Consider the following 12,961-nt stretch of genomic DNA (forward strand, 5'->3'; position numbering starts at 1 on the left):
ACCGAATTGCTTTAAAAGCCTGTGGGAAAGTCCCATAGGCTTTTTTTTCTACGTTTTTGATCGAATAAAAAGGCATTCGATCGAATGAAAATCGTTCGATCGAATATTCGATCGTTCGACTATTCGCCGGGCGAATATTCGCCCATTCAACTATTCGCCAGCACGTAAATTCGCCCGAATTCCCTATTTGATTCTATTCTCCAGTCGAATGTCGAACCCCTCGAAATTTGATCCTTGATACATCTGCCCCTGTGTGTTTGTGTCTCTGTGAGTAACACGGGGAGGACCAGGCAGCCCCCCAACTCTGGGGATTTATGCTCCATACAGCACAATGGGGAGATGACGAGCCAGTCAGTGTGTGACTGCTGAGCTGAACATTCCCCTCTGTCTCATATTTATTCTCTGACCCCCTCCCACTTCTATTTATTATATTATATTATATTATATTATATTATATTATATTATATTACACACCTGTTGGCTGGAGAGCCCCCCACATTGCACTGATTCCCCCCACTATGGGTTTATTTTCTATTCCCACCTGTATTGTCTCCTGTATATTCCTCTCACCCTCATCCACCTCCTGAGTTTTATTCTGTATTTGCACCAACAATAATCCTGAGTCTTTGTCTGAATCACAACTGGAAATGTCCTAAATTATCTCTGTTTTAGGGACATGTGTCTGTTTTTTTGGGGGGGGGCAGTGAACTGGCCATTTAGGGGAGTGGGTTTTTATTTTACAACTTGTTCTGATCTTCAGGAAAGGGGGTTATCACTAAAACAATCCCCCCAAAATTCCTTCAAACTTTCAGAATCTTTTTGCTTTTCTTTTTTAAATAAATTGTGATCCTTTTTCTTTACTGCTCCCCCTCTGGTCCGACTAAACCCCTCTCCCCTCCCAACCCCCCCTTTTTCCTAATCCTTCTCTAGTTTAGAGGGGGGGAGAAGACAAAACCAGGTCCCATGCGGAGCTTTAGTTTGGGAAAGTGAAAGGAGCAGAATTGAGTTGTGGGAATCACTGCACAGAATTGCTGCCCCTCAATAGTCCTGCGAGTAAAAAGGAGGGGAGAGAAAAAGCTGCTTAATAAGATCCAGGGAGGGGCTCAATCTGCTTCTGAAACTGCTGGAAATTGGACTTTTTCTCAATTATACAAACAGCCCCCATCTGGGACACAGAGTCAATTAATAGACAAACCTGTAAATATTCAGTGAAGTCAGTAACTGTCAGTTCTGGAGGAGTCGGAGCTGCCGCAACGTTGGCTTCTTCCTGGAAACTAAACTGTCAGTTTTGCAGATTTGCTGAAAAAACCCCCAAAAAACTAGAAATTCAGCCAAAAGTCTTTAAATTCTTTATTCGATGCGCCCAGCGCTGACATTGCCCTGAGTGTGAGATTGTAGCAATAAATAAATACGAATTCGGGAAATAAAATTAGGAAACGAGATGCGAATATTCGAAATAAGGCAAATTCGGAAAAAAAGAAATGCCAATAACAGACTTGTAACTTTGGGGAAATTGTTTAAACTTGTTAGTGTCAGACCTTGTAACTCAAAATAAACAGAATCGAAATATTGGCCAAAAAATAAAAGTTTCATATTCGTTTATTCGATCGAGTTGTGACGGGCTAAAAAAAAAAAAAAGGACCAACTAGAGGTAAAAAAAAAAATCTTTAAATTCCCGAGGAGTGAGATCGTTTCCAAATTAAAAGATTAATAAAAGGCAGAGTCGCAAGAAGGAATGTTGGAAGGCAGATCTATAGGAGGCAGTGAGTTATATCAGGAAATAAAAAGCAAAAGTCTGAGGTTGTTCTGTGTGTGGCTTGGCCCATAGAGCAGGTGCAGGTGATTTACAGGAGGTGGAAGTGTTGGGTTTGGCACAGGGAAGTCCTTGGATTTAAATATGAAAAAGCTCAAATGAAAGTGGTGGCACTGAGAGTCCATAGAGAGTAGAGTGTCAGCTCCATTGTGTGCAGCAGTGAGAGTGTTGTGGGCACATTAGGGGCTGGGGGGTAATAAGTAGAGGGGGACTGGCTGCTTCTCATTTCAGCTCAGAGACTCTGCCTGTGATGTGATGTCAGCTCAATGCAAAGAGACAGTGATCTCACTCTGATCAAGGGACCTGCTGGGGAAATGTGACAGCGACATCTCACTAGTGAGTCGCAGCGGCAGCTCAACAGACGCACCGCCCAAGTGCGCAAAGGGACAGAGATAAATAAATAAAGGGGTAAGTAACCAGGTTTTTTTTTTTGGTGGGAGAGAGAAAGAATGGGCAGAGGCATAAATAGACTGGTTGGGGTTTAAGTAACAAGGTGCTACTTTGTCTGTTACTTTGCTCTTGTCGCGGCTAATGAGCGCTAATTTGCTGCCCCTGGCGCTATTGTTTCTTTCAGGCTGTGCCTCGTTTAAATGTAAATAAAGAGACTCGGACTATGGAAAGTCGCTGATTAAATTGACTGGAGTCGGAGCTGCTGAGTCGCTGCAACTTGTCGCAAGGATGTCTGCGCCTTTAGAGACGGTCATGAGCCCCTGCCAGAGATTGGACGCGAGGACTGGGGCTGCTGCTCCCCCCAAGAGCCTGGCTTTCTCCATAGAGAGAATTATGGCCAAGACTTCAGAGCCCAGGGCTGGTGTGTTTGAAGCCAACCAAGGACTGGAGTCAGGCGCAAAGAAAACGCTAAATGTTTGCCCCCCTGTGCCCTGTATGATCCCCATTCAGTCTCTGGCCTATGATGTGAGCCCCAAGGCGCTGCTGAACTACTCGGAGCTGTGGAGAAGCAGCATCAGGGGGTCGCTGTGTGGCCCCTCCGCTCTCTGCAAATCCAACTGCGGAATCTGCTGCAAAAACGACTTTAACTTGAGTCAGTCGCTTGCGCCCAGCGGCAGAGTCATCAAACCTCAGGTCATTAACCAAACTCTGGGGATGCCCAGCAGCGGCTCCTTCTATTACTTCAACTACCTGGAATCTTCCTTCCACCCGCCTGACCTCCTCAACGGCCAGTTGCTCTCCTCCAGCCTCATAAACGCTCAGTCGCAAGCGACACTTTCCGCGCATCACAAACTATTCCTGCTGGACAATTCCAAGCTCTCTGCTCTGGCCGCCGACAAATTCCCCAACCCACAGTTTCCCCATAAAGAGAGACTCCCCGGCCAACTGGACCAGGTGATGAAGGAGAACTCGGCCCTGACTGACAGAACCGGCAAAATCCACAGTAAACTCAGCGCTAATTCCGGGGAAGGGAAACCCAAAATCTTCACTTGTGAAGTCTGCGGAAAGGTAAAGCTCTGACACCGGCCTTTTGTTTGATATTTGGTCTTTAATATTTCACATCCAATGTCTCTTTATCTGTTATATATCTATTATCATCTATTTATCTTCTATTTATCATCTATTTATCATCTATGTATCTGTCTGTCTATCATCTATCTATCTATCTATCTATCTATCTATCTATCTATCTATCTGTCTAATTTATCTCTGATCTAGTATCTAGATCTAACTGTCTTAATATCTATTTAATTTATAATTTATCTATTATCTATCTATTATCTATCTGTCTATCTATCTATCTATCTATCTATCTATCTATCTGTCTATCTAATTTACTTATCTTATCTATCTAATTTATTATCTGTATGTTTAATTTATCATCTATATATCTATCTCATTAATCATCTGTCTAATTCATCTATCTATCTATCTATCTATCTATCTATCTATCTATCTATCTATCTATCTATCTATCTATCATCCATCTGTCTGTCTGTCTGTCTGTCTATCTATCTGTCTGTCTGTCTGTCTATCTCTCTCTATCTATCTATCTTTCTAATTTATCTCTGATCTAGTATCTATCTTAATATCTATGTATCTAATTTATCATCTATCTATCTGTCTTTCTGTCTGTCTATCTATATATCTAGTATCTATCTAAATTATTTATCTTATCTATCTAATTTATTATCTATATGCTTTTATCTATCTATCAATTTATCATCTATCTGTCTAATTTATCTCTGATCTAGTATGTATCTTAATATCTATATATCTAATGTATCATCTATCTATCTGTCTGTCTGTCTATCTAGTGTATTTATCTTATCTATCTAATCATCTATCCATCATATATATATATATATATATATATATATATATATATATATATATATATATATATATATATATATCTTCTATCTCTCTCACTCTTAATATCCATCTAAGTTATTATCTGTCTAATTTATCATCTATCATCATCATCATTATCTGTCAGAATATATAATAAAGTCACCACAAACCCCACTTTCTCCTGCTTTCTCTCTATCAGTAATAAGCAGAAAGCGTTCAACAGAAATAATATTTCCTATTACCTTTATAAACGTTTAAAATGTTGCTAAAAGGAGCAGTGACTTTCCTATGAGAGACTTTCCTATTAAACATAATAAACGGCAGCGGAAGTTCCATTTCCTCTTTCTCTCAGTGTTTTAGTTTATTTTTTTTAGCGTTCGATTCAAGCGCTTTTATTTCGTTCATTTCGCCCCTGCAGGTGTTTAATGCCCATTATAATCTAACGAGGCACATGCCAGTCCATACTGGGGCCAGGCCTTTTGTGTGTAAAGTTTGCGGCAAAGGATTTCGCCAGGCGAGTACTCTGTGCAGACACAAGATCATCCACACGCAGGTACCGCTATTATTATTATTATTTATTTATTATTTTTATGTATTATTATTTATTATTATTTATTATTAATCATTAGGTATTATTATTATTTATTATTGTATTTATTAGTAGTAGTAGTAGTAGTATTAGTATAATTATTAGTAGTAGTATTAGTATTATTATTATTATTTCTTATTATTTTCTATTTTTCTTGTCGCAGGAAAAACCCCACAAATGTAACCAGTGCGGCAAAGCGTTTAACAGAAGCTCCACGCTGAACACTCACATCAGGATCCACGCGGGCTACAAACCCTTTGTCTGCGAATTCTGCGGGAAGGGATTTCACCAAAAAGGTATTTTATTCTCCTTTTTAATTGAGAAACAACGAAAAAAACGTCTTTTTTTTTTTTTCGTTTCGCGATAACGTTCCAAATAAAATCGTCCCTTCTTCTGTGCGAACGAAATATGAATTCATATTATTTATAGAAATGTCCTTAAATATCGCTTTATGTATTTATTTATTCGTTCAGTCTTATTCAGAACACAATTAGGATATTTAAAGGAGAAATGAGGCAGTTAAAGTCTCCAGCCTGGAAATTCATTTACTTTTTATTTTAAACTAAATCTTTCCTGACAGTTATTCCATTTTTTTTCTGTTTCAGAAAAGCCGATTGGTCTTTTTTTTTTTACTTCCCATTTTCTTTCAATTTCTCCGGGTCGCCAGACTGACCTTTGTAATATTTTTTTAATGTGTTCGTTGTATGTTCAATTAAGTTGATGCAGAATTAGTTTGACAACTTTTCACTCTCCCTGTGAGGACACAGTCCCAAGGAATCTCAGCCAGGCTGCTTCTTTCTATTAATACATTATATAGGGGCATATTTATCAAGGGTCCAATATCGAATTTGAAAAACGTTGAAATTCGAATTCAAAAAGACCAACCGAAATTAAGGGGCAGATTTATCAAGGGTTCGAATATCGAAGTCGAAGTATTTTTCACCGAATTTGGCCATCGAACGATCGAAGTAAAATCGTTTGATCGAACGATTAAATCGATTCGAACGATTTTAGCGTACGATCGAACTATTTTACTTTGATGTGTAAAGACTTAGAAAATGGTTGTAGAAGGTCCCCATAGGCTAATATAGCACTTCAGCAGGTTTAATTGAAGTCGAAGTTTTTTTAAAGAGACAGTACTTCGATTATCGAATGGTCGAATTTTTTTACTTACAAAATTCCCTCTAATTCACTTCGACCCTTGATAAATCTGCCCCTAAGTCAAAGTTGTTTTTTTTTGATCGAATAGGTCCGTATTCGATCAAACGCATTCGACAGCGCATTCAATCAAATTCAACTCAAAGTTTTTCCCAAAAAAAAAAAACCTTTGATTTTTCAAAGTCCACCAATTGACTCCAAATTCTAGGAAGTCCCCCATAGGCTAAAACAGCAATTCGGCAGGTTTTAGATGTGGAATGGTCAAAGTCGAATTTTTGAAGAGACCGTATAGGGGGCAGATTTATCAAAGGTCGAGGTGAATTTTTCGAATTTAAAAAATTCGAATTTAAAAAATTCGAATTTCAAGTTATTTTTCAACTAGGGAATAGTCCAAATTCGATTAGAATTTGGTAAAATTTCAAAAATTTCAAAAATTGGAATATCAAAATATATCGGTGCATATTTTTCAAGGGTCGAATTTCAAATTGAAAAATCTTCGAAATTCAAAAAGACCCACTGAAATTAATTGAAATTGTCGCAATTTCTTCGAAATTGAAAAAGACCAACTGAAATTAAGTCAAAGGTGGTTTTTTTTGGTCGAATAGGTCCCTTTTCGATCGAATAGGTCCGTATTCTGCCGAATCCAAATCGTATTGGAAGCAATAGCGCATTTGATTGAATTCGATTCAAAGTTTTTCCCCCCAAATAAAGATATTTTTTCACTTATTGACTCCACATAGGTTCTAGGAGGTCCCCTATTGGCTAAAACAGCAATTCAGCAGGTTTTAGATGGCGAATGGTCGACGTCGAATTTTTAAAGAGACAGTACATGAATGTTCTAAGTTTTTTTCAAATTCGAATCGAATTTGGACTATTCACTAGATGAAGTACACAAAAAATAGCTCGAAATTCAATTTTTTTTCATTCGAAAATTCACCTCGACCTTTGATAAATCTTCCCCATCATGTTCTGTCTCTTCAAAAATTCAGCTTCGACCATTCGCCATCTAAAACCAGCCGAATTTGCTGTTTTAGCCTATGGGGGACCTCCTAGAACCCATGTGGAGTCTTTTGATGGACTTTGAAAAACTTTGACTCGATTTTGATCGAATGCGCTGTTTCTTCGATTTGTAACTTAATTTCAGTTGGTCTTTTTGAATTCGAATTTCAGCGTTTTTTCAATTCAAAATTTGACCCTTGATAAATATGCCCGTAAATGATACATTTAGATTTTTTTTTTTCATTTTTTTCAGATTCAAATCGAATTTGGACTATCCCCTAGTCGGAATACACAAAAAATAACTCGAAATTCAAATTTTTTGAAATTCAAAAAATTCACCTCGACCTTTGATAAATCTGCCCCTTAATCTGAAACAAAATAAATTGGCAAAAAATGCTAAATTGATAATTGATTTTTTTTTTGAGGTTCTGATTCTACTTTTTTAATGTTTTTGTTACAGGGAATTATAAAAACCACAAACTGACCCACAGTGGAGAGAAGCAGTACAAGTGCAGTATCTGTAACAAAGCCTTCCATCAAGTCTACAATCTGACGTTCCACATGCACACACACAACGACAAGAAGCCCTTCACTTGCGCCACTTGCGGCAAAGGATTTTGCAGGAACTTCGACCTGAAAAAACACGTCAGGAAATTACACGACAACGTTTCATCCTCTTGTTCCCACAAGGAAATCTCCAGGACTGGACAGAGTTAAATAAAAAATAAAAAATAAACAAAAAAAACACTGAAGCAGCTGCACTTTCTCTCCCAAAGTCGCACACTGTGATATTCACTACAAACTCATTTACTTGGATGGTTGAAAGAAAGGGAACCCCCCCACCCACCCAGAACCAACGCTGAATTCATTTGGGGGGAGAGGTCCAGGTTTGTAAACGAACACAGGACTTTAACACTTCCACTCTCTCTTATTTTATATTTTTATTCTTTTGTTGCGTTTGAAGATTTTTTTTTTTTTTTGCAATTATGTTGGAGTAGAACTTTTAAATTGTAAATATTTTCCAGGAAAAGTGAGATTTATAAAGTGGGTGTAAATTAAGAATCTACTGTACAGAGTAAGGAATGACTTCTATGACAATAAACACGTTAGAATGAGATTTTTGTTATTTGTCAATGGGAAATTCTGAATATATTCTGAAATATTCTGATCCATTAATTCCCATGTCCTAATACTGGGGTTTTTAATAGAACTAAGTGAGAATATAAACACCCCAACATCCCATGTTCCCTTATGGAATATCAGTACAGGTATGGGACCTGTTATCCAGAATGCTCAGGACCTGGGGTTTTCCCGTTAAAGGGGTCTTTCCATAATTTGGATCTTCATACCTTAAGTCTATTAGAAAATCATGTAAACATCAAATAAACCCAATAGGCTGGTTTTGCTTCCAATAAGGATTAATTATATCTTAGTTGGGATCATGTACATGGTACAGGTATGGGACCTGTTATCCAGAATTCTCGGGACCTGGGCTTTTCCAGATAACAGATCTTTCCATAATTTGGATCTTTATACCTTAAGTCTACTAGAATGATTTCACTTTGAATCAAAGGTCGTAGTCAAAGTCATAGTAGCCTATTCGATCCAAAAATTACTTTGAATTTAGAATTTTTTAACTTCAAAAATTCCCTCGATTTTACTTCGACCCTTGATAAATCTGCCCCATAATAAACCCAATAGGCGGGTTTTGCCTCCACTATATATTAATTATATCTTAGTTGGGATCAAGTACAAGCGACTGTTTTATTATTACACAGAAAAAGGAAATCATTTTTAAAAATTTGGATTATTTGATTAAAATGGAAGATGGCCTTTCTGTAATTTGGAGCTTTCTGGATAATGTGTTTCCGGATAATGGATCCCATATACCTGTATATCTATATGGCAAATATATCTACAGCTATTAATTTTATATCATCCAGGTATAGGATCTGGAAACTCATCATCCAGAAGGCTCTGAATTACAGGAAAGACATCCCATAGACTCCATTATAATGAAATAAATAAAAAATGTAAAAATAATTTTTCTGTGTAATAATAAAACAGTAACTTGTACTTGATCCCAACTAAGATATAATTAATCCTTATTGGAAGCAAAACCAGCCTATTGGGTTTATTTAATGTTTACATGATTTTCTTGTAGACTTAAAGGATGAAGATCCAAATTATGGAAAGATCCATTATCCAAAAAACCCCAGGTCCCATACAGTACTAACACCCATGGCACTTGCCTGGATATATTCAGGTATGGGATCAGGGTCGGACTGGGGGGGGCTCGGGGCCCATGGGGCCCTCCACTGAACCGCCGTGTTATCGTGCATGTGCGCATGTCTGTACGCACACACGCATGTTTTTGCCCGCAACCGCCCAAAAAAGGGAGGTAGCCACTGGAACTGGGATGTGGGCCATATGGGATCCGTTATCTAGAAACCTGTTATCCTGAAATCTCTGTATTACAGAAGGCCGTCTCCCATAGACTCCTTTATAATGAAATAATCCACATTTTTAAAAATGATTTCCTTTTTCTGTGTAAAAATAAAACAGTAACTTGTACTTGATCCCAACTGAAATATAATTAATCCTTATTGGAAGCAAAACCAGCCTATCGGGTTTATTTAAATACGATTTTCTAGTAGACTAAAGATCCAAATTATAGAAAGATCTCTTATCTGGAAAACCCTATGCCCCAAGCATTCTGGATAACAGGTCCTATACCTCTAATTGAAGCTTATTGAACCATATATGCTTGTGTGTATATACACAGCTGAGATATATATATATATATACTGTATATAAGCACAGATAATGCAAATTGCCTGTATATATTTGATATTTACCATTGAAAAGCTAAAATAATCCTCCTGAACTGATTCTCCCTGTAAATCTGTCGATTTCTCCCCTGTGGCAGCGACAGTGTCTGGGATGATGTGTTTTAGTTTTGATATAAGAAAAAAAAAACAAAAAAACACAGAATCTGTTTCATTTCCACTAAAGACTGATCAGATGTTCCATTGAGTCAGAGGCACAGGGGAGATGCCAGTCTCTTAATTATTCTGCGTTTAAACCATTTCCCTTAATGCAGTCGCCCCATTTCCTCCCCTATAGTCACGCGCTTGATGGAATGATCCCAGTAATGACCCAAATCAAGAGGGGGTCACAGAGACCCTTCAGAGAGGCATTAGGTACATCTCCCCATTAGCTGGGTGGCCCACATTAACCCCTTTTGTTTTTCATAAGAATTTGGATAATGGAGTTGTTGGATTGCACCAGGCGTCTGACACTCCCCCCCCCCCTCCTAATGCGACACAATCCATTCCAATCACGGATCTGCGGCCGATCAGACTGGAGAAAAGCGAGGCCGAGAGGAGGCTGCGGTGGGTGTGCGTGCTGCTCTCCCCAACTCTGCCAATAACAATACAATTAGCAGCAGTGTGACTGCACTCATTAACAAACCATTGTGACATCACTTCCCAAGCAAACTGAATAGCTAAATGCTCATAGTGCGGGATGGGAAAGGAATGTCTCCTGAGTGGCCCGAGCCCCCAAAAATCTCTAATCACTAATGATAACTCCTATTTTATACATCATTTTATCTTCTCAAGGAATCAGTAGCCTCATCTCTTGTTTATAAAACCCTTTGACCTTTTTAATGCATGAGCTGCAACCATGGTATTTGTATAATGATCACTTTCCACTTCCCCAAGTGGAACTGACACCAGAGACTTTAAGCATAATAGGTAAGTGCTGATAACAGCAGTCCAGGGAATTTCATTCTATTATATGGTCACAGAACCCCTGAGTGACTTCTAATATCCTTATCATTTACAGTAGGGGGGTACATTATCCCTTATAATACATGAGTGATACTCAGAGTTCCCTGTATAACTCAGCCTGCAGCCTTGTGCCTTTATATGGTCACAGAACAACCCCTCAGTGACTTCTAATATCCTTATCATTTACAGTAGGGGGGTACATTATCCCTTATAATACATGAGTGATACTCAGAGTTCCCTGTATAACTCAGCCTGCAGCCTTGTGCCTTTATATGGTCACAGAACCCCTGAGTGACTTCTAATATCCTTATCATTTACAGTAGGGGGGTACATTATCCCTTATAATACATGAGTGATACTCAGAGTTCCCTGTATAACTCAGCCTGCAGCCTTGTGCCTTTATATGGTCACAGAACAACCCCTCAGTGACTTCTAATATCCTTATCATTTACAGTAGGGGATACATTATCCCTTATAATACATGAGTGATACTCATAGTTCCCTGTATAACTCAGCCTGCAGCCTTGTGTCTTTATATGGTCACAGAACAACCCCTCAGTGACTTCTAATATCCTTATCATTTACAGTAGGGGATACATTATCCCTTATAATACATGAGTGATACTCATAGTTCCCTGTATAACTCAGCCTGCAGCCTTGTGCCTTTATATGGTCACAGAACAACCCCTCAGTGACTTCTAATATCCTTATCATTTACAGTAGGGGGTACATTATCCCTTATAATATATGAGTTTGACACCCCAGAAACTTGTTCATGCTTGTGTTGCTCCCCAACTCTTTTTACATTTGAATGTGGCTCATGGGTAAAAAAGGTTGGGGACCCTTGATCTAAAGTCTCTGCCTTAAATCAACACAGCGCTGCAGCCATGGGAAGGACAAAGGTACATGTGGCGGGGGCCAGAGGGGGTTGTGCCTTGGGTGGGGGGCCTGGGGGGGATGTGAGGGCCCAGTCTGACCCTGGCTGTCTGTGCCCAAAATGTCACTTGGTTTTCCTGATAAACATAACTCGTCATTAAGCTTCTCACCCCGTATCCTGCAGGGGATTCAAGGAAGGAGCCCAGGTAATCATCAGGTGAGTATTAGATTCTTCTTCACAAGCCAGTCTAGAGTAAAATTCTGTTTAAAGGGCAACTAAAGCCCCCCAGACAAAACTGTCAATGATTACAGTTCAAGGCAGTAAAGCTACTGTATAAATACCTAGAGATAAAACAGTGCTATAGTAGAGGAACAAGGTGCCCATATATTAAACATGTAATATCCTATCTCTCTCCACTAGTTTGGTCATTTACATGCCGACATCAGCAGCCTGTTTCCCAGCTCAGCCTCCTCCCTTGAAACTCTTAAAAGCAGCCAGGAACAATCAAGAATGCTCGGGATCTTTCTGTAATTTGGGTCTCCATACGTTGTCACTAAAAAAAATCTAAATATTAATCAAACCCAATAGGCTGGTTTTGCCTCCAATAAGGATTAATTATATCTTAGTTGGGATCAAGTACAAGTTACTGTTTTATTATTACACAGAAAAAGGAAATCATTTTTAACATTTTGATTGATTCGATTAAAACGGAGTCTATGACCATCCCATTATTCGAGCTTTCCGAATAAGGGAACGACGAACCCAATGCTCGTATTTGAAAACTTTATTAGCTTTTTCGAAAAGTGTATAAATGTCTGTTAAGTGTATAATAAATTGCTTTTCTGGGGCCTTGGTGGGCAGAGTTGGGCCTGCATATTATTAGAGGCAGAAATAGAGTAATGTTGGGGCTAATGGCAAACTCATTAGCAGAACTTGATTCCCTAAGTACCACAGAGGGATTATTACCTTCCCATATATAGGGAACACGTTCCACTTTAGCTTACATTACCATTGCAGAAAACGCAGATCATTAAATAAAATGCTTGTTATATCTGGTATTTAGGCCAGTGCCTTTCCATGGCCGAGTGGCACCTCTGCAGCAGATTCATACAGGGCGGGCGGAATTAAGTGACTGGTTCTGTTGCTCCACAAGCTCCTGGGAAGCAGATCAGTCAATTACTAGTCCTTCCCATCATTCTGCCACAACACCACTGATACAGAGGAATCACTAATGACCGGGGACCTTTAACAGCCCTGTGATATTGTCCAACATATATCAATATATAAACGCCAAGGAATGGCTGCCCGGATCAGAGCTTAATAGGAAAAAGCTTCTGTATAAATGAAACTCGTGTACAGAAAAACACCAATTTATGGATATCATTATTTCTATAGAGCTACCTGTATGCACAGCTCTGTACATTCAA

General features: G+C 38.7%; 1 protein-coding gene across 1 annotated transcript; it reads left to right on the forward strand.

The window, feature by feature from the left end:
• The first annotated feature begins 1,939 nt into the window (after positions 1–1,939).
• On the forward strand, positions 1,940–7,978 carry fezf2.L (FEZ family zinc finger 2 L homeolog). The gene is given in 5 exon segments (NM_001096464.1): positions 1,940–2,221; positions 2,388–3,271; positions 4,536–4,670; positions 4,870–5,002; positions 7,324–7,978. Coding segments are annotated over 4 exon segments (1,305 nt in total). The 5' UTR covers positions 1,940–2,221; positions 2,388–2,491; the 3' UTR covers positions 7,581–7,978.
• Positions 7,979–12,961: the final 4,983 nt, after the last annotated feature.

Source organism: Xenopus laevis, chromosome 4L (genome assembly GCF_017654675.1).
Source record: "Xenopus laevis strain J_2021 chromosome 4L, Xenopus_laevis_v10.1, whole genome shotgun sequence".
Taxonomy (NCBI): Eukaryota; Metazoa; Chordata; class Amphibia; order Anura; family Pipidae; genus Xenopus; species Xenopus laevis.